The 25,485-nt window shown below is 50.9% G+C and overlaps 2 protein-coding genes across 6 annotated transcripts in view; both read left to right on the top strand.

Annotated features, from left to right (window-relative positions):
• The window catches only part of pacs2 (phosphofurin acidic cluster sorting protein 2), a 34,561-nt gene extending 18,083 nt beyond the window's left edge, over positions 1–16,478 (top strand). Inside the window, exons 2-26 of one of the 5 annotated variants that reach the window (XM_053844249.1) lie at positions 4,983–5,070; positions 5,696–5,785; positions 5,912–6,037; positions 6,448–6,610; positions 6,674–6,747; positions 6,821–6,901; positions 7,197–7,256; positions 7,325–7,479; positions 7,552–7,642; positions 8,693–8,770; positions 8,900–9,024; positions 9,096–9,228; positions 9,295–9,399; positions 9,564–9,670; positions 9,732–9,886; positions 9,986–10,096; positions 11,029–11,137; positions 11,433–11,465; positions 12,486–12,530; positions 12,984–13,026; positions 13,102–13,144; positions 14,606–14,744; positions 15,560–15,780; positions 15,847–15,960; positions 16,028–16,478. In XM_053844249.1, coding sequence (XP_053700224.1) covers positions 4,983–5,070; positions 5,696–5,785; positions 5,912–6,037; positions 6,448–6,610; positions 6,674–6,747; positions 6,821–6,901; positions 7,197–7,256; positions 7,325–7,479; positions 7,552–7,642; positions 8,693–8,770; positions 8,900–9,024; positions 9,096–9,228; positions 9,295–9,399; positions 9,564–9,670; positions 9,732–9,886; positions 9,986–10,096; positions 11,029–11,137; positions 11,433–11,465; positions 12,486–12,530; positions 12,984–13,026; positions 13,102–13,144; positions 14,606–14,744; positions 15,560–15,780; positions 15,847–15,960; positions 16,028–16,146 — 2,608 coding nt within the window. In that variant the 3' untranslated portion in view covers positions 16,147–16,478. The remainder of the gene's footprint in view (positions 1–4,982; positions 5,071–5,695; positions 5,786–5,911; positions 6,038–6,447; positions 6,611–6,673; positions 6,748–6,820; positions 6,902–7,196; positions 7,257–7,324; positions 7,480–7,551; positions 7,643–8,692; positions 8,771–8,899; positions 9,025–9,095; positions 9,229–9,294; positions 9,400–9,563; positions 9,671–9,731; positions 9,887–9,985; positions 10,097–11,028; positions 11,138–11,432; positions 11,466–12,485; positions 12,531–12,983; positions 13,027–13,101; positions 13,145–14,605; positions 14,745–15,559; positions 15,781–15,846; positions 15,961–16,027) is intronic. The other 4 variants (XM_053844250.1, XM_053844252.1, XM_053844251.1 and 1 more) reach the window with 4 other exon arrangements.
• Positions 16,479–16,629: 151 nt separating this feature from the next.
• Positions 16,630–25,235, top strand: dcaf5 (ddb1 and cul4 associated factor 5). The gene is made up of 9 exons (XM_053844254.1): positions 16,630–18,014; positions 19,293–19,436; positions 19,517–19,553; positions 19,635–19,774; positions 20,116–20,245; positions 21,405–21,618; positions 21,860–21,926; positions 22,298–22,425; positions 23,644–25,235. Exons 1-9 carry the CDS (start codon positions 17,798–17,800, stop codon positions 24,829–24,831), a joined length of 2,265 nt encoding a protein of 754 aa, XP_053700229.1. The 5' UTR covers positions 16,630–17,797; the 3' UTR covers positions 24,832–25,235.
• The last annotated feature ends 250 nt before the right edge of the window (positions 25,236–25,485 follow it).

Raw genomic sequence — 25,485 nt, forward strand, 5'->3', positions numbered from 1 at the left:
ATGTTTACCAGCAGCGGCAGCTGGTGTCGTTTTCATGTTGCTGGCCAAGTTGTAACATGACAAAGGACATTTTTAGGACACGCTGGCTCACAGTCAGCTTCTTTGAATACGATCACTTCATTATTACCACCTATCCATCCATCCGTCCTCCCGTCCGCCCCTAACCCTCTCCACCTAACTGTGTGGTCCTAGCTGTTTACTAACAACCTGCAGTTTCATTCAATTTGTGGAGGCCCAGTTGACGACGAGCTGCTTCCTCTCAGCTTTTCCCTGAGTCAGCAGTATGTGGACGCTGCAGAAAGAATTCACAAAAATGTACAGCAGTCGCTTCCTAAACATTTTTGAGCTTCAGAGATTATGTTTAATGGTGCACAAGTAAACAAGGTCATTTGTTCTGAGCTTTTAATGAGATCAGCCTGCTTCCATTGGTGGTTCTCCCATTCAAGTCCTGTCAGCCTCTTCTTCGCTGTTTGTTTGCATGGAACACAAGCCGGTCCTTCTATTGTTCTTGGCAGACTGAATAGATCTGCAAACAGGCTGTCCTCAGCTCCACCGGTGCTCCGGCTGGCCTTTTCTGGTCCTGGCACTCTGGCCGAAGTCCCTCTGGTGCTGCAGCCTGGGCAGCTGTGCACTCTGGGCCGCGTGGTCCGTGGGCACACGCATCCAAGTGTGTGATCCACTTTACAGAGAAGGCAGCTGTCAAGAGACACCCCAGGGTGCATTATCTGGATAGAAGGTTCCCTGTGACCCAGTAAAGTCTGCTGCTCCGTGTGGTTGACAGGCAGATTTGGCTCGCTTTCATCTTGGCTTTGCTGTTTTTGGAACTTCAAATATGCTCTCAATTTCACAAAGTAGTAAACGTGCTCCTGTCTCACTGCATTTTACCGATTTCTGAGCAAGTTAGTCACAGATGACAACACAATGACATAATCCCCACCTTCTTCTAATGCACTATTCACCACTCTTCTCTTCAAATGGGATCTTTCTGTGTAACTTTTCTTCTCTCCATGGCAAAGGTCTGACTGACAGTGGGTCCAGCAGGTCCCAGCGTGGGGGGCACTTAGGCTGCTATGCATCTTGAAGCTTTGAAAATAAATCGATGTTTGGTTTGTACATTTTACATTGATTCTAGTGACTTTTTAAACTCATTTTTGATTATTTTAATTGGACTGATTATTATCTATGTTTTATTTTTCATTTTGATTAAACTGTTGCTATGCCTTCTTGATATCGTTTTTCTTCCTGCAGTATTGAAAATGGTCTTCAGGGTATCGTTCATAAAAGGGCCCTGAAACTCTGGCGTGTGTCCACACACAGCGGTGCCCTCCCCGGCCCTTTAGTCAGAAGTGATCAAGCCTCCTTTTAGTTTCTCTCTTGAGGATCTGGAAGCCAGTTAACCTGCTGCCACTGAAAAACAGAACTTTTTTCCAAGGTTCACTTTCGGCACGATCAGCATTCATGACTTTCAAGCGGCTGATTAATTAGTTTGTTAATTCCAAACAAATTCTCGCGCTGGGAAACTGAATCGCCGACAGAAAACCAAACCCCCTCTGTAAATAAATACCAAAGACGGGAAAGCAGACTTCTTGGTTGTGTCAATGTAGGCCCATCTGGAGAAGTGGGTCAGCACAGATCCTCTCCGAATGAAACAGTTGCAGGAGCACACTCTTCATCCTTCAGCTCATTCTTCACAATACCTTTCTCACTTGCTAAAAAGCCAAACGTTATCTTGGCAGAAGAAAGCCCACTTAACTCGGGCATAGCTGAAATAGACGTTGCTGTGGGTTTGGAAAATGTGGCGGTGTTCAAATGAGAGGCATTAAAGAATGCCGGCTATTGTGTGTGTGAGAGCCGGCTGCTGACAATGTGAGCCTTCTCTGCCTTCTGTGCCTGGGATTTCTTGGGTCGCCGCCTCAGCCCAAAAAGAGAAAGGTCTTCATTCAGCCTGCCGGGGGTCCTCCAGACCGGCCATTGTCATCGCTGCTGCTCAATGTTTTCCTTTCTCTCGTGGCTGGCCGATACTCTCCTGCCGCCGAGACACACTGCGGCTGCTGTGTGGCTCGGCAAACTGTTGGGGAAGATTGTTGACGACTCACCCAGCGTTCAATCGGCCGACCCCAAACCAGATCATGAAGAAGTGGCTGGAGAGAGATTGTGTGATTGATTTCATATAATTGCAGCAATTTAGTGCAGAGAAACCATATTTGAACAGCTGTGGATTTTCTCCTGCATGAATGCAGCACTCACCAGGAGGTGTGCCAGTCAATTGATGGCTGTCTCGCCCCGCACTTTCTTAGAGATATTGCTTCAGCTTTGGATGCAGCATCCAATTCTTTCATGGTGTTACAGTACGGCATCCAGGTGGACCAAGTCAGTGAGGAAGCACACACAGACAGGTTTTCGTTCTTGGTGAGCAGAGCTCTGGCTGAAAGATGGACCACTCTAATCTCGCCTGTAGTCACACGCTTGGGTCCCTGAGAGAAGAAATGAAGGCATTGAACACTTGACACTCTTAAAATGTTTCATCAACATCCACTCTCACAGTACTCTGTTTTCAAACCTGTCCAGGATCATTTTTACTGTTGTGAATTCTCGGACCAGGTTTCAAAAACATCGATAAGATGGTCTGTATTCGACACAGAACTTGAAACGACAGACTCCATCTCTGGCCCAGAGTGGACAGATTGTAAAACGCCTGGTCCGTGTCGGGGTGTGTCTCTGAGCCACATCTTGTTGCTAGCGATGATGCCACGGCCCCGCCGCTCCCCTCGCTCGCTTAAGCTTGTTGTAAATATGAACACTTGAAGTACTCTTCCATGATCGTGATCATGTAAACGATCGTAGAATTCTGGCTGGATGTGTTGACAGTGTCATTGTTTGGTTGAACATCTACATCAATGACATACTGCTGGTACGTTAGATCATCTGGTGCATCACGTTTGCGTGGGAACGTGGTTGCTGGAGCTGCAGTGTCATCACCATAGAGCTGTGTTAAAGTTTAATAATAGTAATGTCAAATATGAAAAGTGTTTTATTGCTTGGAGTGTTTATTAAAACCACAGCCAGAGAGCTGATTTACTCAGCAACGTCATTATTGTCGACCCCTGCTGATGAATGGTCGATGTGCGGCGGAATAGTTGAGCAGTGATGTCATTCAAACATGGCCACACAGTTACAGTGCTTGTTTGGCGGCATAAAAGGCGGGCCGGTGATTTACTGTCACACCGTGTGAGAAGGCTGTCTGTAACGCTTCTTTCACGACAACACAAAAGCAAGCCCTCACTTTCATCCTGTGTCTCTACGAATCGTGACGGGCTTGTTAAAGCCCCCGGCTCTCAATACCGCCCGGGGATTCTCAGCCAGAAGCCCATTCAGGCGCGGTGCTTGGATCCACTGGTGGAGGTCGGCCCTCTGGCACACTAACACAGGGAGATGGTGCTGAAAGAGTCCACATTCCTTCTTCCCCTCACAGTGAGAATTGTTTAGCAGGAAGCATCTTTCAAACAAGCTTTTCACATCTCTGTTCTTCAGTTCTGGATGCGAGACACAAAGTTGTGTTCGGATGTCGTGAGGCCATCAGATGTGGCTGAAGGACCTGCAGGAATGGGTGAAGCGTGAGGGGGCAGCGAGTGTCGGGTGACTGTGGTGGTGCACAGATGGAAAGAAAGTACAGATGGTGTTGCACAACACTGATTGAGTCAAGTGCAAAGCTTCTCTTCCCGGAGGAGAAACGTGAAGGAGCCCTGTCACGAGCTTGAATACACACGCTGACCATATCCATTACGATAATCGGGCGTTGATTCTGCCCCTCATTGACCAAGGATGGCAAACGTCCAGTTGTCTTACCCCTATATTCTCTATACAAATTCTTTGGTCTGAGGTGTTTGAAACAGCACCCAAGACCTCCATCATTCTGTCCACTTCCACATTGCATGTTGTGTTTACCGTCTTTCTTTATCCTTTCATCATGTGGTCATGTGGCAGTTCTGGCTTGGAGAGCAACCTAAGTCAGCGGTGGCACATGATGTTGATGTGTGTGGCGCGGTGTGCTGCGATGAGATTATCAGGCCACACCACACACGGAACAATCAACACTGGATTTTTTATCTTCAAATGTGCGCTCACTGGCTGATAAACCTTTGTGTGGACTCTTATCTGTGTAGTGTCTCTAGTACTTAGTCAGAGACACTACACCACTGAGCAGGATTTGAGCCATGAACCTGAGCTCTACTTCCCTGCACAGACCGCATCTCTGGGATATTTCACATTGAACAGCAGCAGTGCTGAAGCAGGACCAGGTCACGTTATGACCTCTGACCTTGGCTGGTCATCCCCTAGTGATTCCTCAGTCAGAGTTACTAATGCAACGTTAGGTTAGAAGCAAATGCAAGTAAGAAAAAACAAGACAGTTGCTCTGAAACTATGATTGACTTCCCTATGGGAGCTGCTCATGTGTGAAGCTAAGAACTGTGTTAATGTGGCAACCTATTAGCCCGTGTCCAATTTAGTGACTCACTGGAAGCACTGAATGAAGAGTGAGGCGGCGGGACCTCTCATGGATGTCGACTCGTCTCCAGCCGCTGCTGCAACATGATACACCCTGGGATGAAAGCAGTGTTTACTGATATCTTACTGCGGGATGGTGCTCCGGACAGAAATGTAACAAAGGAAAAGCAGGAGACAAACAGCTTCAAGGTCTCAGTCCAATCCATCCGTGCGTCAGTTAAACATCCATGGAAGACACACCTCACTGCTTAAAGGATTCTGATGGCGTCTTTGTGTGAGATACTGCATCTCACCTTCAGAGGTGCCTCAGGCTTATTTTTGGAGCAAAGGATGGACCTCCTCAGCACTGTGCTGCTGTGCATGTAAAGCACTCGTGTTCACACTCAATAAAACACTTAAATGTTGGAATTTAAAAGAGAGGAAACTCAGAGCTCCCTCACTGATCTGAGCCATGGATCTCTGTGTTCCGCCCTCAGGTTGTGCAGTTTGACCCTGAAGAAGTTGGTGGTGATGAGAGAACTGGACAAAGAGTTGATCTCTGTGGTCATCGCTGTTAAAATCCAGGTACAGTCCGGTTATATTTTCCTTTAGGTAGACTCAAGCAGCTCTCATTTACTGTGACAGTGTTCATTTTGCCCATTTCTGTTTTATTCTTTATTCAATAGTTCTTCTGCCTGTGCTATTCTGAGGTTGGGTCACATGGGCAGCAGTCTGTGTGCAGAGGCCTAGACTTCCATCTGCCCTGAACCCTTCCCCAGCTCTTCCTTCACAGGAGTGTGTCACTGAGTCTCTCCTGAATGTAGCGTCGCTGCCTCAGCTGGCTCTACTCTGAGCCTCTCTTGGTCCAAGCTCCTGGCTTAAAAATGTTTTAGCTCAGCTCTTTTTCTCACCACAACAAACCAATACTTTGTCCTTGGGATGGATGAACTTCACCATCCAGCCGACTTTACTGAGCTTGATGAAAGACATCATGAGTAAAAACCAGTCAGGAGGCCTTGAAATCACCCGCCTTAAGATCGTCTCCCTTCAAGTTAGCCGGTTGTGTTTTATTTAAATGCTTTTAACCACTTGCTTTTATGTTTACGTCATTAATATATAGTTTCTTCAGACCTGTGTCACTTGATAATGGATTACTCTGTGGACAAGTGAAGATTCTCTGCCTGTTGCTGAGAGACTGGTGTGTGTGCAGGGGTCCAAGCGGATTCTGAGGTCCCACGAGATCATGCTGCCCCCCAGTGGCTCTGTGGAGACTGACCTGGCTCTCACCTTCTCACTGCAGGTACTGCAGATTTGTGTCAAAGTCAGATAAAAGACAAAAAGCATCTGCAGATGTTTTTTGTTTTCTTATTTTCCTTTGATTTCATGAATGAAATTGAATGGCTTAAATCGTGTCCCGCGGCCACAGTATCCACACTTCCTGAAACGAGAAGGAAACAAGCTGCAGATCATGCTGCAGAGGAGGAAGCGCTACAAGAACCGCACCATCCTGGGCTACAAAACCCTGGCGGTGGGCTCCATCGACATGGCCGAGGTGAGACGGCAGAGTCAGACACGCACTGAAGGGGGAGTAACCGCTGCTGAATGTCACTAACGTCAGATGGTGTTCTGGTGTGTGAGTGTCAATCACTCCGGAGTAATAAGCGGCTCGTTCCAGCTGATATGTCTCAGCACAGATGATGCTGATTCCTGAGGGAGTCCCATGATGGCTCCTAAAGCTCAGCGGAGCTTATTAAGGTCACGTCTCCACAGCTGAGAGCAAAGGAAAACACACTTCTGCATCTGCGAACAAGTGCTGAGGTTTTCTTAATCACAGAAGACGCTCGTTCTGAGCAACTGGGAGTTTCCAGGTTCATTTCCCGGATCAGAAATTTGGTGGGATTCTGTGAGGTGTCCCTGTCATCCAAATGTTGCGGCTCTGAGTGGAACGTAATCTGCTCCCAGGTGATGCAGCACCCAACAGAAGGAGGCCAGGTTCTCCCTCTCTGCAGCAACCAGAAGGAGATGCTGGGCAAAGTGGCGGAGATCTGGATCTTCTCTCTGTCCAGTCAGCCCATCGACCACGAGGAGGCGGCCCTGCAGGGGGGCCAGAAGATCAAGTGCTCTGGTAGACCCACCGACGATGGCCCCTTTGTCAGCCACTCGACTGATTCATGGTGTCTCTCTTCAGACAACTACTCAGAGGAGGAGTACGAAAGCTTCTCCTCAGAGCAGGAGGCCAGTGACGACGCTGTGCAGGGACAGGTCGGCCTTCCGGCGCAGTTATTTGACCTCCACGTCCCACTGGGCCTGACTCCTCTGCCCTCTGTGTCATCAGGATCTCGAGGATGACGAGTACGATGTGAGAAAGCCGAAGAAGCAGAGACGGTCGATAGTGAGGACTGCTTCCATGACCAGAGTAAGCCTCTGAGGCGCCTTCATGTTGTGTGCTGAGTAGTGAAGGTGTACGCATGCGTCTGTCCGGAGGCCAAACTCAGCTGCTGTTTAAGTCTTAACAACTACTGTTGGGTGTAGCTGCAGGTGCTCCTACATTAACTTCATGGTCCGTGTGATTCAGGTGATGAAACCCTCCAAAATCTGCTCTTGGATTATTATTCATTTTGACAAATATGTTCCCAGTTCAGTGAAGCTCAGCTGAGTGCAGTGTAAAAATAGGTCAACTTGATTTACGTGCTTGTTCTCCGGTGCTTTAGCAGCAGAACTTTAAGCAGCGAGTGGTGGCTCTTCTGAAGAGGTTCAGAGTTTCAGACGAGGTGGGTGCTCGGTCTTGACTCGGCATTAAATACTCCAGTGTTGGTGACGATGGCGAGTGTGCTTGAAGGTCCTGGATTCTGAACAAGACCCGGCCGAGCCGCCTCCTGAGGTGGAGGAAGAAGATCTGGACCTGGACAGCGTGGAGTTTGAGAACCCGAGTGACAGCGGGCCGGAGCTGGACGACGATGACAGTGTCCTCAGTACACCAAAACCCAAACTTAAGTGAGTGCATTGACCTTCAATGCCAGGTCAAATATGACAGCACGCTTTTACCATTTTAATATTGTGTTTCAGGCCGTACTTCGAAGGACTTTCCCTCTCCAGCTCTCAGACTGAGATCGGAAGCATCCACAGTAGCCGCAGCCACCGGGAGCCTCCCAGTCCAGTGAGACTACAGTCCCTCCTGGGAATTAAGCATACACCCGTAGAATGTTATTAGTGTAACATATCCGGGAGTGATAGTGGTATGCATTCATGTGAAGCATCTCCCTGTTCAGTCATTCATACCATCACTAAGTCCGGTGAAGCAGCACAACTTTATCTTCTTCCACATGCACATTCTGTTGTCTTCGATTCAGTTTATTTTAGTTTGATCAAAATTCTGTTGCCTTTCGGAATCATGATTACAGCACTACCAATGATACATTTGGACACACACTGTACACACTGAAGACGACGTGTGTGGAGAACAAGTCTAAATATTTATGGGGCAGTGAGGTGATTTTGGAATCTTTGACAGGCGCCAGAGCTTGCAGTCAGGCGACTGCCTCACTTTTGCGACCCATTGTTTTGGCTCCAAAAAAAATGACAAAATATATATTGTGCGTGTGGACAGGGTCACCTCTGGCATCAAATGTATCATTTATGTTCTGTGTTCAGTACATAATTGAACATTGTATGTGGAAAATGCATGAATTAGCTTAGAAAAATGTCATCACAAATATCTCCTCCTCTCTCTGATGTCTTGCCTCTTATGCTTGACAATAGTGAGAACGAGAAGGTGTGTCCAGGCTAATGTACGTCTTTTGTTAAACACATCCTTCCAAGTGACTGACATGGAAGTGATGTGCGATAAAAGCGTGCTATTGAAATTGTCTCTTGTGAGCAGCGCCGAGCGACATCTGCTGTCAAGGTTTCACTGAGCGCTCGCTCATCCACGGTTTCACTTTGCCACAACAAATTCTCAATTATTTTTGGGCACTGATGCTTCTGGAGAGATGAGATCCTGGTGTGTCGAGCAGCTGGAGCAGCTTCACTAGTGAAACAAAGCTGCTCCAGTTCACACACACACACACACACACACACACACATGAATCCCTGTAGAACTCGATGGTAAAAGTTCAACTCCCACGGATTATTCTTCCTGTCTGAAGAGCCAAAACAGCCTTCTTATCTTAAATGAATATTTATTTTTCCTCCCTCTGTTTCCACTCAGAACGACCCCGAGAAGCCCAAGAGCAGCAGCAGTGGCAGCAAGTTCCAGGAGGACGGCGTCTCTGATAACGTCTCCCTGGTGAGTACTGGAGGAAATAAAGTGTTGGGATGATAAGGATGTAGCTTTTTCCAAACTTGACGTGCCTCATCTGATGCCAAGTAAAGACATTATGGCGCTGTAATAGTTCTGATCAGCGTCCTCCTGCAGGAGCAGCCGGAAGCCGTGACCCCGACTACAGAACTGGAGATGGACAACATGGACACCTTTCTGGAGAGGCTGCCCCCCAGTGGCAAAATGACCAAGACAGAGTCGCTCATCATCTCCTCCACCAGGTGATCATCACATTCCGTCGGGCTTTCACCCGACACCTGGCTCTGAGCGTGTGTCTCTCCCTCGGCTCCAGGCAGGAGCCCAAACTGGCCGGCAGGAGGGGAAGGAGCACGTCACTGAAGGAGCGTCAGCCCAGCAGACCTCAGAACGAGAGAGCCAACAGTCTGGATAACGAGCGCACGCTGGACACACGCTGCCACCTTCAGGTGCAGACGAGTGCTGCAGAATCACAGGGCCAGGTCTCTTCACACCTCTTAACAATGTCTTCCCAGATTCCAAGAAAGACTGTGTACGACCAGCTGAACCACATCTTGGTGTCTGACAACCACCTTCCTGACAGCATCATCCTCATCAACACGTCGGACTGGCAGGGCCAGGTGAGTGAGACCCTTGACCCCGGCGTGTCAGGACACGTGGCGGAGGATGAATGAATAAACCGGAGGTCTTTACGGAGCTCCTCCTCAGAGTCCATCATGACTAATCGTATACTCAACACAGTTGTGATCAAAGACTCTGCTGCGTGTCTCTCGCTCTCGTGCAGTATCTTTCCGACAAGCTTCAGAATCATCACCTCCCGGTCGTCTGCACGTGCACCACAGCCGACATCCAGGCTGCTTTCAACACCATCGTCTCCCGGATACAGAGATTGTGAGTGCCCTGTCACACCCTGTTGGAATGAGTGTAACTAATGCTCCCTGTTTGGCCACAGTTGCAACTGTAATTCCCAGACTCCTATTCCGATCAAGATCGCGGTCGCCGGAGCTCAGAACTACCTGAGTGCTGTCCTGAGGCTGTTTGTGGACCACCTTTCTCACAAGACCCCTGACTGGCTCGGGTACATGAGGTTCCTCATCATCCCTCTGGGTAAATGACCTTGAACAATGTCACTCACCATCCTCCACGTGTCACGCAGAGAGACCCGGATTATTCTGACTTTATCCGATTCAAAACCCCTGCCTCCAGGTGCTCATCCCGTCTCCAAGTATCTTGGTACCGTGGACTACCGCTACAACAGTTTGTTCCAGGATGCTGCTTGGAGGGAGCTGTTCCACAAGCCAGAGGCCCCAGCTGCCGGTGAGTGACCGCTTTACGTTTGACTTGAGCTCACGACTCGGCAGATAGTAGGGGAGATGGGTCATTTCCACTCATCTTCTCTTCTCACGGCACATGCCGTGTATAAACAGCAGTGTTGTGACTGAGAACAAACAGAATACCGAACCAACTGCTAGGTTGTTGCAACCATAGCATTTCAGTTCTTCTCTTATTTTGAAAATATGGCCATTGTACTACGATTATTCACTTTATTTCCTGTACTACTATAAAAAGCATTTGGCGAAATAATAGCAAGAATAAAATTCTATGCAGATTTATTTTATTTCTGCATCATAATTTTCATTATCTGGCACCAAGTTGTGGCCAAATAAACTAGCAACTATTTTCCACATTTACAGGAGCTAACTGTGGCTTGTGTTGACTGCTGAGTTGATAAAAATGTCAGACCAAACTACCCCAGGCTAGCTAGCCTTGTAGCTGAAATGAAATCAATGTCTGACTGCTCTTTTAATGTAATGACTGAATGAATGAACTGGTTGGAAAGCTCTCATTTCTGCTCCTAGAAACCATTTTTCAATGGCACTGAGGAGGCGGGATACTGGAGCTCATGCAGATGAATGCGGTGTATCTCTGTGGTTTGGGCTGCAGCAGTGCCAGTGCCGACTTCTATGGTGCTCTGCTCCCAGATGGTGTTTGCTTATAGACAGGACTAACAGAAATGGATGTCAATTGTCCAGAGTGAATGGTGTTCGGAAGCTTTATATTCGAATTGCTCAAAATGTGGGGTCAAAGGGTTGTGTCCTTTGATGTGTCGTTTAGCGCCGCCATGGTCTCAGAGTGATGACATCGCGACTACATAATGAAACAGTCATCAACTATATGGACCAGTCAGTGCAGTCATCTGCTGCAGGTGAAGCAAGACTAAACTGTTGCGTGTTCACTACTTCCTGCAGCCCAGGAGAGTCCAGATATCGTTGCCAGAGTAACACAGTACATGATGGGAGCTAACGGCGCTCATCAACTGCCAATCGCTGAAGCCATGCTCACCTACAAGCAGAAGAGGTAGGAACCCAGTGAAGCCTGACTCCCAGTCCTGCAGCTGCACTTGTTCTGAAGAATGTAGCATAGGACTGCAGCTTCACCCACGCTGGAGCTGCAGTGCTCTGCTGTTGGCTCTCAGTACATGTGTGACAGGTACTACTGAACATTTCCAGATGAAAAGCTGTGATAACGGAGTCCGTCCTCATTTACTCTTCTCGTGTGTTTGTCTTCTACACATCAGTGTTTTCATCCGTTTGTGCTAATAACGTCTTTGTTTTTTACTTTGTGTTGTTTTTATTCTTTTCTGTCTCTGAAGGAAAAAGAGCTTTCATTTTGATTTTGCAGTAAGGTATTGTGGTCGTTGCAGTTTGTTCTCCTGTAGCTGGTGATTCATCAACGTTTGTTTCCTCTCTGAACCTCCAGAGCCTGTCGCCTTAACAGCAGCTTCCCCACCCTCAGTCCCAGGCCTGTGCAGCTTCACAAGTCTGTCAGAGATCTCCACACGCCAAGAGCCATCGAGTGGCCTTCTTTATCATGGCATTAAAGCTGTGGCGTTTCATCAGTAGTGGGAGGAAAACTCCACTTCCTGATGCTGAAACTGGAGTATTTCTTCAAGCACTCTTGAAGATGAACACTGGGGTGAAGATTCTGGTGGTCAAGCCAAAGTTCAGGAGGGAAGGCAAATTCTAGTGAAGACGTTCAGTCGGTCACATTTGTTATTGATCTCATCGTAGTGTGTTTTCCCTGTTCTAAAGTTGAAAAATCTATTTTTCCACTGTCACTGAAGCTGAATAACTGTAAATGTCATTTGCCATGGAGAAGGGCCATTTCCTCAGCCGTGGCTGTAACAAGTGAGCTGGTCTCCAGTTCCTCAACATGCCACTGAGCTGTTTTCACACCATGTGACCAGAGGAGGGAGAGCGCTGATAAAGTGGCAGGGCCTGAAACCTTCCTCCCCTCTCCTTCTGCCTCATCCTCCTGTTGGTGGTGGCTGGCTGTCTCTCCTCTCTCTGGGAATCATTTTGCTGTGTCAAGCTTCTCCTTTCCTTTCAATCGCCTCCTCTGAAGGAGTCAGGGCTCAGAGCTTAGCAAATGGGACAAAGTAGTTCTAGACCCACCTCATCTGGTTTGGCCTGCGTGCATCTGGATTCCATGTTAGCCCGTGAGGTGAAGACCTTGTTTGAGGCCGGGTGGGAAGAAAAGCCGATCGAGTGCATGTGTGGTGCACAGTTGTTTCAATCCTCCTGCATGTGCATCTTCAACTAACATGATCACGTCTGAGCAGAAGAGAGAAGTAGCTTAGCAGTGAAGGACACTTGCACTCACTCCAGCACCGTTGTGTTGATGTCTCTCTCTCCCCTCCCTGTAGTCTCTCCGTGTCCTCCTTGGGGGGGCGATGGCAGGTTTCTTCAAGGCAAGAGCAACAACCTTCCACACCGTCGTCCTCAGTAGAGTTAGAGAGTCGCTTCAGTAGAGCTCCGTTCTGGCTATTTTTCTGCTGAGTCTGAAAAATAGTTCCATCCGTAGACGACCGGTTCAACATGCACCAGCAGCGGTGCATGGAACTGCTGAGGTTCCAGCCTTAGGTTGGTGCTCTTCCTCCGCGGTGCCCCTGAGTGGTGGATGGGTTCTGAATGGCTTTGGTTGCATGTTGACCTGGGCGACGGAGACTGGCAGCAGCAGCATGTGGTCCTGATCCTGCAGCTTCTGGCTTTGGAGCTTGACACTAACAGCTAGTCTGGCTGACGTAGAGGTCCACCTATGAGTCTGTACTCTGCTTCTTCACAGATTAGATCTTTCCTGCTCCTGCTGACTGGGTTGGTCTTTCTGTCTTCTCCTGCTCAATAAACCTGTTTCTCTCCCTCAGCCCCGACGAGGACTCGTGTCAGAAGTTCATTCCTTTCATTGGAGTAAGTCAAGTTGGGCTGTCACTGGCTCACCAATGACTGGGTCCTTAAACCAATCCTTCGTCTTCCTGTCTACAGATGGTGAACGTGGGGATCGTGGAGCAAACGTCTGCGACATCAGGCAAGAGTGGTCTGGTTCACTGTAAAAGACTTACTGACCTGACCTGACTGAAGCCACTCACCACTGTAAAGCTCATCTTCGCACCTCCTCTCTGAACCTCCTCAGTCAACCTCCTCTCTGAACCTCCTCAGTCAAACTCCTCTCTGAACCTCCTCACTGAACCTCCTCACTGAACCTCCTCAGTCAACCTCCTCACTGAACCTCCTCACTGAACCTCCTCCCTGAACCTCCTCACTGAACCTCCTCTCTGAACCTCATCTCTGAACCTCCTCACTGAACCTCCTCAGTCAACCTCCTCTCTGCACCTCCTCACTGAACCTCCTCCCTGAACCTCCTCACTGAACCTCCTCCCTGAACCTCATCTCTGAACCTCCTCACTGAACCTCCTCCCTGAACCTCCCCACTGAACCTCATCTCTGAACCTCATCTCTGAACCTCCTCACTGAACCTCCTCACTGAACCTCCTCACTGAACCTCCTCTCTGCACCTCCTCACTGAACCTCCTCAGTCAACCTCCTCAGTCAACCTCCTCTCTGAACCTCCTCACTCAACCTCCTCTCTGCACCTCCTCACTGAACCTCCTCCCTGAACCTCCCCACTGAACCTCATCTCTGAACCTCCTCACTGAACCTCCTCACTGAACCTCATCTCTGAACCTCCTCACTGAACCTCATCTCTGAACCTCCTCTCTGCACCTCCTCACTGAACCTCCTCAGTCAACCTCCTCTCTGAACCTCCTCAGTCAACCTCCTCTCTGCACCTCCTCACTGAACCTCCTCACTGAACCTCCTCCCTGAACCTCCTCACTGAACCTCCTCAGTCAACCTCCTCTCTGCACCTCCTCCCTGAACCTCCTCTCTGAACCTCCTCACTGAACCTCCTCACTGAACCTCCTCTCTGAACCTCCTCAGTCAACCTCCTCTCTGCACCTCCTCACTGCACCTCCTCACAGAACTTCCTCCCTGAACCTCCTCACTGCACCGTCTCACTGAATGACTGATCTCCTTAACTCCATCACACATCAACAACCTCATGACCCGGTAACTTGTCCACGAGTGACTCGTCCCTCAATGACCGAATGACCTGACACAGTAACTTAAGAACTTTCTTTTCATTTTACTCGGTAAGCAAATGAGTCATGACCTGGCTGACTCAGTGGTTACCTGACTCATAAAGGACCCATGACTTAATGACGTGTCAGCAAAGCCACTAGCATCTGATCCCCCAGTGCCTCTCCTCACTCACTGACCTGCTCTGTTGTCATTCACGAAGACGTCGACCTCCTAACTCACTAGCTGGACCACTCATTACCGACAAGCGGACTACTAACCAACATGACTTCAGGTCACCTCACAGACGGATAATTACAGAAGTGACTCAACACTCCTCCTTCCTCTGGATTTCCTGTCACCATTCGACGTGACGGCAGTTTCCTTCTCTCTCTCTCTCTCTCTCTCTCAGGAGACTCCGACGACTCGGCTCCTGTGGGCTCCTCGCTGCTCTACTCCTCCACCCCTCCTCAGGTGTCTCCGGCCTTCAAAGAGGCGTCGCCCACTCCACCCTCCTCGCCATCGGTCAACACTGGCCTCTGTGCCAACAGGTAGCGCTGACCTGCTGCTGCTCCATATTCCTCACTCTTGTGTGGGAAAACCCTGAACAGCCCAGCCCAGTGTCACACTGGCATAAGCCTGTGAGACACGTCCTCTGTGCCCAACAGTGCAGCATAACACGGTGCCTCCAGGATTTCATGGTCTTTTCTATCGATTGCTGCAGCCAAAAAAGCTTGATTTTGCAGCTGATCTTTTGAAAAATTGTGGTTAAAGTTGTGACCATTGTTGGTTCTCGAACAACATGGTGGGAAATTAGACCCTTTGCAAATGTAAAAAACTAAGATTTGAACAAAAAATGCTGCAAAAGTGCAGACACACACATACAGAAGAAATAAACATAGATGCTAAATGAAAACTGATGCTAAAATAAGTCTTTTTCATGATGATGTTACATGAATAGTTTCCGGGCTGACAGCGTTGTTTTGTTCTGGAGCCCCTCCCAAGGGCGGAGTCTGGCGGAGGTTTGGATGGGGGTGGAGTCTGGGAGGTAAAGGTGTGTGTGAGCTGCTGACCTGTTCCACAGGGTCGTGAGGGAAGTAGAGGCTCAGAAACGGCCTGGAGAGAGCTGGAGCTGGAGGTCGGCCATGTTTGTTTACGTCCACCATCACTTCCGCTTCTGACTTCCCTCTATTCTACATTTCCATCATGGGAATTTGGACATTTAGGATTCAGAATCCTTCACGGACGTGAAGGACCCTGTGAGCCAATGGGAGGGAGGGAAGAGCTCGCCAGGATCGGGTGGAATTGCGTGGACAATAGTTTGTGCTAAATCCATGGTACGTTTGTCTGTGTTCTTGGTGTGCAGTCCAGGCGCCCAGGCGGAGCTGATGGGGCTCCAGGTGGACTACTGGGTGGCCCCCACTGAACGGAAGAAAGACGTGGAGAAGCGGGACTCCTCCTCCAAAAACACGCTCAAGTGCAATTTCCGCTCGCTGCAGGTCAGTCGGCTGCCTCAGGGTGGCGCCGAGTGCAGTCCACAGCCCAGCATGTCCATGACCGTGGTGACCAAGGAGAAGAACAAGAAGGGTGAGCGGCTGAGTTGGGTGGGATCTGAATTCCAGTTGCTTGACTGGGTGCCATCTTCCCTGTCAGTCATGTTCCTGCCAAAGAAGAGCAAAGACAAGGAAGTGGAGTCCAAGAGTCAAGTCATCGAGGGAATCAGCCGACTCATCTGCACTGCCAAGCACCAGCAGACCATGCTGCGAGGTGCGGCCCGCGCTCGCCGCGCGCTGCTTCCTCTAACAAGCCCTGACCGCTCTCTCTTGTCCGGCAGTGCTGATCGACGGCATCGAGTGGAACGACGTCAAGTTCTTCCAGCTGGCAGCTCAGTGGTCGTCGCACGTCAAGCACTTCCCCATAGGGATTTTCGGACACTCGAAAGGAGCCTACTAGCGCCCCGGCCGCGCGCCCCGACACTGTCTCCTCCCTCTCCTTCGTGCCAACTTTTTAACTCCACATTGCTATGTCAGCGCACCTTTTTATTTAAACCGCTGCTTGTCCATATATTTAAACCTTTATTTTGTATTTATGTAAAGATTTCTTAAATGAGATTCAGCTGACGTTTTTAAAAGTTTTGGAAGAAAAAAAATGTTAACAAATAATCAACTGAATCACTGAAATCCTCCCAATTTACCTTCAGTCATTCATTTCAAACTGGCACATCACTTTGAGAAACTGCTGAGGGAACTTTGTGAATCCAATGTGCAATAAATGGTGGAAACTGATGAGGTGGATTAGAGGAGAGGAACAGGAGGACAGCGGTGACCCCGGCTTCTGCGCGGGTCCATCCACGTGTCAGCCAAACCGTGATGTTTGTTTCCCACTCCTACACTCCAACTATCTTCAGCAGATGTTACTTTTGCCAAAACAAAGTCAGCAGAGCTGAATGTAATGACTGTACCTTAATGTAAAGCACTTTTCCAAGCCTGTGGTTCGGAGGATGGACTGGCTGCATCCGTGTCCTGATCGTCTAGTTTAGTCTAGTTGTCATGCTCGCACTCGCTTTTTCACACTCAACTAAACAAAAAAGGTATTTTGCTTCAAATATTGATATCCGTAGCGGATTTATTTTCTTTTTAAACCACTTTAAATAAGTGCCTAAATTTGCTTTGTCATGACCAGTCAATGGATATTCTCTGTCCAAGATGGTGCTCCTGTGGGGGGTGGGGGGGGACCAGTCCGTGTGATGTGAAGAAGGTGAGAGGTAGTGGAGCGACCCCTTCCCAGTCATGTGGATGGTTGTTTGTCAGTATTCTTTTGGTTCTCCGTGTTTCCTTCCGTCACAGGAAAGGACGGTCCAGTCTCAACGGCTACCTACCACTGTAACCCCAAACTGAGGGAATAATAAAACTAGTTAACACAAACGGGACTCTCCTCTGCTTGACTGTGTTTAGCTCCGAAATAAACACAAGTGATATCGACACAATTTAAAAAGCACTTGTGGAGTGCAAGCCTCAACGCACGAGAAGTTTCTGGAAACTGGAGCTGACACCGGAAATGTTGGGTCTGGAGAGGAGACTTGAAAGGTCAGAGGTCAATGAAGGTTTGCAACACACAGCAAAGAGGAGCAGAAATGATCAGAACTGTTCTTCACTCTGCTCCTTACTAATCTCAGAAATGTAAGCGGAAACACAGGCTGAAGCCATGCGATGTAACACTTATGCAATTGTAACTTGCCGAGACATTTACATTGTATCAGCGAGGATTGAAATACACATCCAACATAAGGATGAGTAGCAGTAGTCGACATGTTTATATCGCCAGTTTTACCAATCCCTTTACGCGGCCTTGAGAGTTCCTTCCACCTGGGAGACAGCTGCCGGTGCTCCGGACAGACAGGGGGAGAGAGAGAGAGAGAGAGAGAGAGGAGCCTCCCGGAGCAGGAAGCCGCCGCGACTCCAACACACAGAGACGCGTCAAAACAACGACGACACACCAGCGCAGGAGCCTCCATGATGAAGCTGCAACACGCCTGCGGCGTCTGCGCGTCCGAGCCCTGGTGAGAGCCGAAGAACCCGGCTGGAGCTCCGAGTGCCGCGGTCGCATGTGGAGAATGCGGGAGCTGAAGGGCTGCGGAATGCGCTCCTCGGTGGGCTTTCTGTCCCGCAGAGAGCTGACCGGGCAGCCGCTCATGAAGGAGGAGTTCCAGCGACGCCGGCTGGCCGGCTGCACCAGCCTCTACAAGAAGGACATGCTCGGCCATTTCGGCTGCGTCAACGCCATCGAGTTCTCCAACAACGGAGGGGAATGGCTGGTCTCGGGTGAGCACTCAGCTAAGCTAAGCTAAGCTAAGCTAAGCTAGGCTAGCAGCGAGCCTGGCAGTCAGCTGGAGCGCGTTAGCTTAGCATGGCTAACGACAACAACCGCAGCGCTCCGCACGTGAGCGTCACTAACGGATCGTTTCGAGAGACAGGGGTTTGTTTGTGGACTAGAGAGAAACATTTAGGTGCGCCTCGACGCTGTAGCGAGGCCTAGCGATGCTGCCATGCCGTGCAGTCTTTGCACAGGTGATGGTGTTTTACTGACCGAGCTGGAACCACAGTCGACACCCATGAAAGTGGAGCTGGAGTGAGCGTCGAAACACGCACGTACCGTCAGGTCCCAGCATTGTGCCGTGACTTGCGCCTCACTGTGATCCCAGCTGACCTGAGTTATTGTTAGAGTCCCTAAAATACAAGGCGTCAGCAGGTCAGAGTACGTGCTCGAGTCGGCCACTAAAGTTGATAGTATAACAATAGCAGCACGATCACATTCCTCAACTCGTGTTCATTGATATCTGGAGGTGAGGAGACGGTCGAGTTCTTCAGTCGTTCACAGCAGCGGTCTGCAAGCGTTGCACTCAAAAGAGCCATTTTGTTCACTTTTCTAACCAAAGAAAAACGGTCCTGTGCTGCAAAACATAGCTCGGCACGTACACTTGAACCTGTACAGTACGTTCACCAACCGTAAACAGAGTCGGTGACTAGTTGTAGTCACTAGTTCGAGCCTTGTTTATTGTCACGTGGTTTTGTTTTTCTTATTAAAATCATTACATGTCAGGACAGATTACATTAATGTGAGAAAACTCCTTTGTATATGAGTTTAAAGTGGCAAATGGATGTGAGAAGAAGCCACGTTTCTCCTCCTTTTGTTTCCACAACGTTGTGTTGCGTCGCTCCTCTGGAGTCTCGCTGACCTGCCGAGTCTGGACGCTGCAAGACGACCGACAGGAGGGATCGCTCTGATCTGATCCGTCTGCGTTACAAACGCGACCCGATACACGTCAGAGACTAGAGCAGAGTGAGCCCTCCTGTCAGCGGCCAGAGATGGGCCTGCTCGCTACAGCAGGTTTCCAATACAACTCAGACTGGACTCGTCAACAGTCACCTCCATATTGCCAGCTACATCTTTAGTACCAGTACCGTGTAGAAATAACGATCTAAACGGAGGAGATTTCAGAGCAAACTATCAGCTGTTCTGAGGTGTCAGGAGTGCATGTGGTGTTGTCCTGGCTGCAGTGTTGTGTGCTCAGTCTACACATCCCTGGTGGTGTCCCTCAGGTGGAGATGACCGGCGGGTTCTTCTGTGGGACATGGAGAAGGCCATCCACTCCCGCTCCAAGCCAGTGAAGCTGAAAGGGGAGCATCTGTCCAACATCTTCTGCTTGGCCTTTGACAGCACCAACACCAAAGTCTTCTCTGGTGGTGAGATGTTCTGCGCATGAAAAACACACCCAGGATTATAAACCTGTGACTGATGAGGCATTCTGCTCTTGTCTGCTTAGGAAATGATGAGCAGGTGATTCTTCACGATGTTGAAAGGTCAGCTGATCTCTCGCTTGTCAAAGTCAGTGTGAGTTCTTCAGGTCAGCTGACCCTCCGGGCGTCTCTTGCTCCTCACAGAAGGGAGACCCTGAACGTGTTCCTGCATATCGATGCGGTCTACAGCCTGTCGGTCAGCCCCGTCAACGACAACGTGTTTGCCAGCTCGTCGGACGACGGACGCGTTCTGATCTGGGACACACGGGGGCCGCCGCATGGAGGTAAGTCCAGATGGAATAAGTGAGACTGGGTCAGTCTCTGAGGTCAGTGTGTGGAGCACACACCCGTAGAGACATGATGGAAGCAAACTAGCTGGATGGAGCTCCGTTTTCGTAGACGTGTGTTGCGTGAGTGGAGAAACATTCTTCAGACCTCAGTCCACTCAGGTGCATCTTGCAGCAGCCAGATCAGATCAGAGCAGACAATTGTGAACTTGAGAGAAGTTCCAGTCCTCAGACATGCCTGTGTTGGAGCCGGGCTGAATAAAATGATTTGAGCCTCCAGTAACGCTGCAGTTTGGGATGGAAGCCATCGTGTTTGACACTTTGTTGTCTCCTGTCAGAGCCCTTCTGTCTGGCCAGCTACCCTTCGGCCTTCCACAGCGTGATGTTCAACCCTGTGGAGCCGCGGCTGCTGGCGACTGCCAACTCCAAAGAAGGCGTCGGACTGTGGGACATCCGGAAACCACGCAGGTTTGGAGGCTTATTCATACGAGTTGTGCAACACTCTGGACACACACACACGTGCTACACCAGGGTAATGACGCAGTGATACTCAGTGGAAATGAAACTCTGACTGTAATTAACTCTGTATAACTAAGTCTTATATTTAAACCAGTCAGAGGCTCAGAGCCACATTGCTTTACTGTGTTGCTGAGCAGAGCCCCATGCTACAAACACGTCGGGCTGTGAGGCTTCACCTGAGCAGCTGCTCACCTGACTCAGCATAGTGGTTAAAGCTCATCCCTGTGTGTCACCAGGTTGCTGGTTCACGTCCGGCGTACGTCTCTGGTGCATGTCTTTTTCAAATCCCTCCATTTTACTGTGATCCTCCTGGAAATATCAAGCGGCGTAGATAGACATGTGGGCGCCATTGACTTGACTCCTCTATGTTGATGGTGGTGAAGTCCGTGAAGATGAGAGGCTCCAGTCTGCAGCGTGGCTCCTGCCACCAATAACGTGGCCCCGGTCTGTGTGTGTGTGAGCCACGCTGCAGACTGGAGCCTCTCATCTTCACGGACTTCACCACCATCAACAGTGAACCACAGGTGAAACACATGACAGACCTCTAGTTTAGGGGAGGACAGAGTCAAACGTGGAACTGAGTCATGTCAGTGGTGTTGATGGTGGATCTGATGAGGCTCCAGGTCTGAGGACCACCACTCACATCGCCACTGAACCTGCGGCCAGGTTTATCGTTTGTTTCAAAGTTAAATGCAAGTCAACATTTCGCCAGAACTCGTACTTTTTCCTCTTATTTCCTGTATAAACCATCATCTCAACAGCCAGTTCGGCGGCTCATTTGGTGAAGAGCCGCTGGCCAGGCCTGATTTAAACCATCGTCGCGCTCCTGCAGTGTTGGACGATGTCCACAGGGTGGTGCTGTTGGCCTAAACACTGCCATATTAAAGCGAAGCGAACTCGCTTCGTCACTGCTGGTTTTAGTTGAACTGAAGTCTTTCTATGCTGTTCAGTGCGAGTGATGTCCTTCTATAACATGCGACCATTTTGCCTCACGTGCTTGTTATAGTTCTCCCTCCATGCCGCCTTGACTACTGCTCTGAATGTGGACATGCGCTGACCTGGAGAACGAAGGAACGTTCTGCTTCAGCCTGAGCTTCTGTCTCCTCAGTGCTCTGCTGCGGTATGGAGGCAGCATGTCCCTGCAGAGCGCCATGAGCGTCCGCTTCAACAGCACCGGCACGCAGCTGCTGGTCCTCCGCCGCCGCCTGCCGCCGGTTCTCTACGAGCTGCACTCGCGTCTGCCCAGCTACCAGTTCGACAACCAGGGCTACTTCAACTCCTGCACCATGAAGAGCTGCTGCTTCGCTGGTGACAAGGATCAGGTGGGTCGGCTGAAGAGCGAAGGACCTGCGAGCTGTGGCTCCGGTCCTGCAGCAGAGTGATAACTGAAGGGTTGCTGTGTGGAGGCCCCAGAAGCCGGGCTCCCTCAGGGCCTGCCCAGACATGACGCCATCCTGCAGCCATGTTTGTTATGCTCAGCTTCTCCACTGGAGGGCGTGATGTCCTCCCCTGCTTTGCTGGAGGCTTTGTTTTTGACCCTCTTGCCCTCTCTCTTGTCCTCAGTACATCCTCTCTGGCTCGGATGACTTCAACCTCTACATGTGGAAGATCCCAAATCACCCTGAAGCAGGTGAAGGACACGTTTGATGATCTGATGATTCTCACCAGACTCCTTCACTCTGTCCCCTCCGTCCAGACGTGACAGGAAGTCTTCTGTCTGTCCGAGCACAACGTGCTTGGTTTGTGGTTGTTCGCTCTGTTCACGCGTCACATGACTTTCTGCATGGGAACGTGGAGGAGACAGACGTGAGAGTGTGACTCCTGAGATGTTGTGGTGGTTGGTTGAGGTTCTAGTCCATCATGACAAAGGCACGTGTCGAAGAACCGTCACCTCCCACGCTGCTGCGTGTTTTTAACCCTTTCGATGGTTGGAGTTGCTCAGAAATGTCCATCATGAAGCGCGATGTTGTTGTGAAACCACTGTCCTCTGCTCTGGTGCAGGAGGCCCCGGCCGTGTGGTCAACGGTGCCTTCATGGTGCTGAAGGGCCACCGCTCCATCGTCAACCAGGTCCGCTTCAACCCTCACACCTACATGATCTGCTCGTCCGGCGTGGAGAAAGTCATCAAGGTTTGTGGCACAGTCTTTGTCAAACTTGGGTCGTGACCTTGATGACCTCCAGGAGTCGTGTTGTGTGGTTAGGAGGCGCTGAATCGGCTCTTTCCTCTGAACGCCACTCGCTGACTGGAAGAGGTTTAGCCAGTGTTTGTCTTGGTGACTCGCCACCTGCTGAGGAAGAGGACACTCCTCACCAGTCATCAACTTCCTGTCATGACATCACTCGGTGGTTCATAAGTTAAAGTCCAAATAGGGAAGAAATGGAGTCTAATTCCCATAATTTCTGGACAATAGAGCGCGCCCACTACATTTAAGAAGGGAAATCTTGTTCATACACAAGCCTCAGGTGCAGTGGTGCTGTCTGTGCTGTGGACAGGTCTGTGGTGCACCGGCTTAAAAACAATTTTCAATACTAGTTCTGAAAACGGGCTCCAGCACGGAGAGTGAGGAAACAAGCTGCGTACTACGGAGCGTCGTGATTGCTCCTGTTCCCCAGCACCAGTCTCCTGCAGCTGAAGCTGCTCACCTCAGTGTTCAGGGAGCTTACGCAGTTGTTTCTGAACCATGTTGAGCCCAGACAGCGATCAGGCCCTTTACTGCCCAGCATCTATCATGTTTGTGTGGAGTCGTGCTGCACACTTAGTTTCCGGCATCTAGCGCCGAATCATCTGAGGTGAAAAGCTCAACCCCTTCGTAGAGGTTCCTGAGACAAAGCCAGACTTGCTCGTGTTCACGTCACACTTCTGAGCCGGAAGAGCTTTGTCTGAGACGGAGCCTCACATCCTTTATTCACATTAGAGCCCTAATAATGCGCTGTTTTCCCCTGCGTGCCCAAAGTTCTGACACCACTGCTCGCCTCAGCTGCTTCTGGATTCTAGACCTGCAGGAGATCCACTCTGTTGACGGAGCTGTGGACACGCGGGCGAAAACGGTGCATTATGAGGGCTTTAAGGGTCAATGAGAAGCCTCTGATATCAGTGATTTCAGTCTGTCAAAATCCATATATTTGCCGCATTGTTGTAAAAGCCACAGGGCTCAGACCGCCAGGAAAAAGTAGTGGCTTATAGTCCAGAAATGTTGGTACTGTGGCCTGACCGCTGGATCCAGTGTAAATATGGAAGATGAAGCATCTGGTGGCACGAGTGTTGACAGCTGCTGCTGCTGCTGCTGCAGTGGGACCAGAGATCAGGCTGGCGCTCTGAAGTCACCCTCCTCCCCCTCTGTCTGCAGGTGTGGAGCCCGTACCAGCAGCCCGACAGCCTGGGAGACCTGGACGGGCGGGTGGAGGACAAGTCGCGGAGCCTGTACACGCACGAGGAGTACATCAGCCTGGTATTGAATAGCGGCAGCGGGCTGTCGCACGACTACGTCAGCCAGTCCATCCAGGAGGACCCGCGCATGATGGCCTTCTTCGACTCGCTGGTGCGGCGCGAGATCGAAGGCTGGAGCTCTGACTCGGACAGTGACCTGAGCGAGGAGGCGCTTCTGCAGCTGCACGCCAGGGGGCGGCGTTCCGCCAGGCTCGCTGCCGCCGCCGCCGCCGCAGCAGAGGAGGAGCCCCCTGCAGCGGTGGCGGCGGATCAGGACTCGGACCACTCCTCGTCCTCTTCCTCCCCGCGGCGGAGGCCCGCTCAGAGGCCGCAGTCCAGCCTCCTGCTGAACGAGGACTCGGACTCCAGCGAGTTCTGGCTGGACCCCATGCCGCGGCCTCGCTCTCCCAGCCCCCGGGACAACTCCACACTGTCCAGTCCTCCAACCTCGCCGTCTCTTCCGCCCGCCGCCTCCAGCTCCTCCAGCTCAAGCTCCAGCTCCAGCAGCGGCGACGAGCAGCGACGCAGCGCCGTCCGCCGCCGCAACGTGACTCGGCGGCAGCGGCTGCACGTGGTGTCCCGCGCTGGGCAGCGGCGCCAGGCCGTGGCGGCGCTCTTCTCCGCCAGCGACCGGTGCTCCTACCCGTCCGTCTCCGCCGACGAGCTGCTGAGCTCCTCGGACGAAGAGCGCGCGTCTCCGCGCACCAGGGCCAGCGCCGCCGAAGAGCACGACACCTGCCTCAGCCCCTCGGACTTTGTGTGTTTGAGCCCCGACTTGTCCCCTGAGCGGCAGGAGGATGAGGGTGCCGTCTGCAGGACAGAAGCGGAAGCGTCTTCGCTGGAGGAAAGCAGGACTGAAGGTGGCGCTGCGACGGACGACAGCTCAGACGCCCCCGGGGCCTCCAGCAGCTTCCGGGCTGCAGGTGGAGACGCGCAGCACCGGCGTGGCGCCGGAGTGAACGGACGGCACCGGACTGCCAACTCCTCCGAGTCCGAGACGGAAGTTCCCGCTGAGGATCCCGGGACAAGTGCTGTCAAACGGACTTACTTGGGCTCAGAGGAGAGCAGGTCCCCGTCCTCGCCCTCCGAGAAGAGAATACGGACCTAACGCTACTGTCGCGGCTCAGGCCGACGCCAGCGGGTGGCGCTCCTCCCGTCATCTCTGTCGAGGTTAAACCTGATGACGCTAAAGAACCGTGGAAATTGGCGTGGAAATGTTCATCCTAAACGTATTTAATTTTCCTCGCTGACCGTCGGGCAACGTTCCAAATCGAATGTCCAGCTTTGAGTTAGAGCTGAGTGAACGTCTTGTTTAGTTTTAACTTGAACTGTTTTTGTTCCGTCTCATTCTGATTTCACAATCAAGTTCATCATAGGAGCCGTTTTGTTCTCCATTAAAAGCTTGTTCTGCAGTGAGCAGGATGTGGCTGTGTCTCCGCGCGGCTCAGGTCTGGACCCTGTGAAGGTCCCGCTTCACGGCAGCCGAGCTGGAGCTGCCCTGTCTTGTCTGGCTGCACTCCGCTGCTGGTGTGACCTTGTTCTGTAGGTCACAGTCTGCTGGCCCCTGTGTTCTGTGTGGAGGAGCAGCTCTGCTCACAGGTGCCTGAGTCCAGACCCCGCCCACTCCTGTGATGCGGGCGACGTCACCGCTGCTACTGCTGTGAGCGGCCGACAGGATCTGCTCTCCGCTCAGTTTCCTGCTTTCCGCCTCGCAGGAATCTTAATGTGGCAGTGACTTATCTGCAGGAAGCGGCGCACTTTC

Source organism: Synchiropus splendidus, chromosome 16, assembly GCF_027744825.2.
Source record: "Synchiropus splendidus isolate RoL2022-P1 chromosome 16, RoL_Sspl_1.0, whole genome shotgun sequence".
NCBI classification, from domain to species: Eukaryota; Metazoa; Chordata; class Actinopteri; order Syngnathiformes; family Callionymidae; genus Synchiropus; species Synchiropus splendidus.

Excerpts from the sequence above, each read along its gene's own strand:
- dcaf5 (XM_053844254.1), top strand. The coding sequence starts at position 17,798 with ATGTGGAGAATGCGGGAGCTGAAGGGCTGCGGAATGCGCTCCTCGGTG. Across the intron at positions 19,775-20,115 it reads ACGGGGGCCGCCGCATGGAG|AGCCCTTCTGTCTGGCCAGC; the intron begins GTAAGTCCAGAT and ends GTCTCCTGTCAG. Across the intron at positions 22,426-23,643 it reads GCGTGGAGAAAGTCATCAAG|GTGTGGAGCCCGTACCAGCA; the intron begins GTTTGTGGCACA and ends CTCTGTCTGCAG.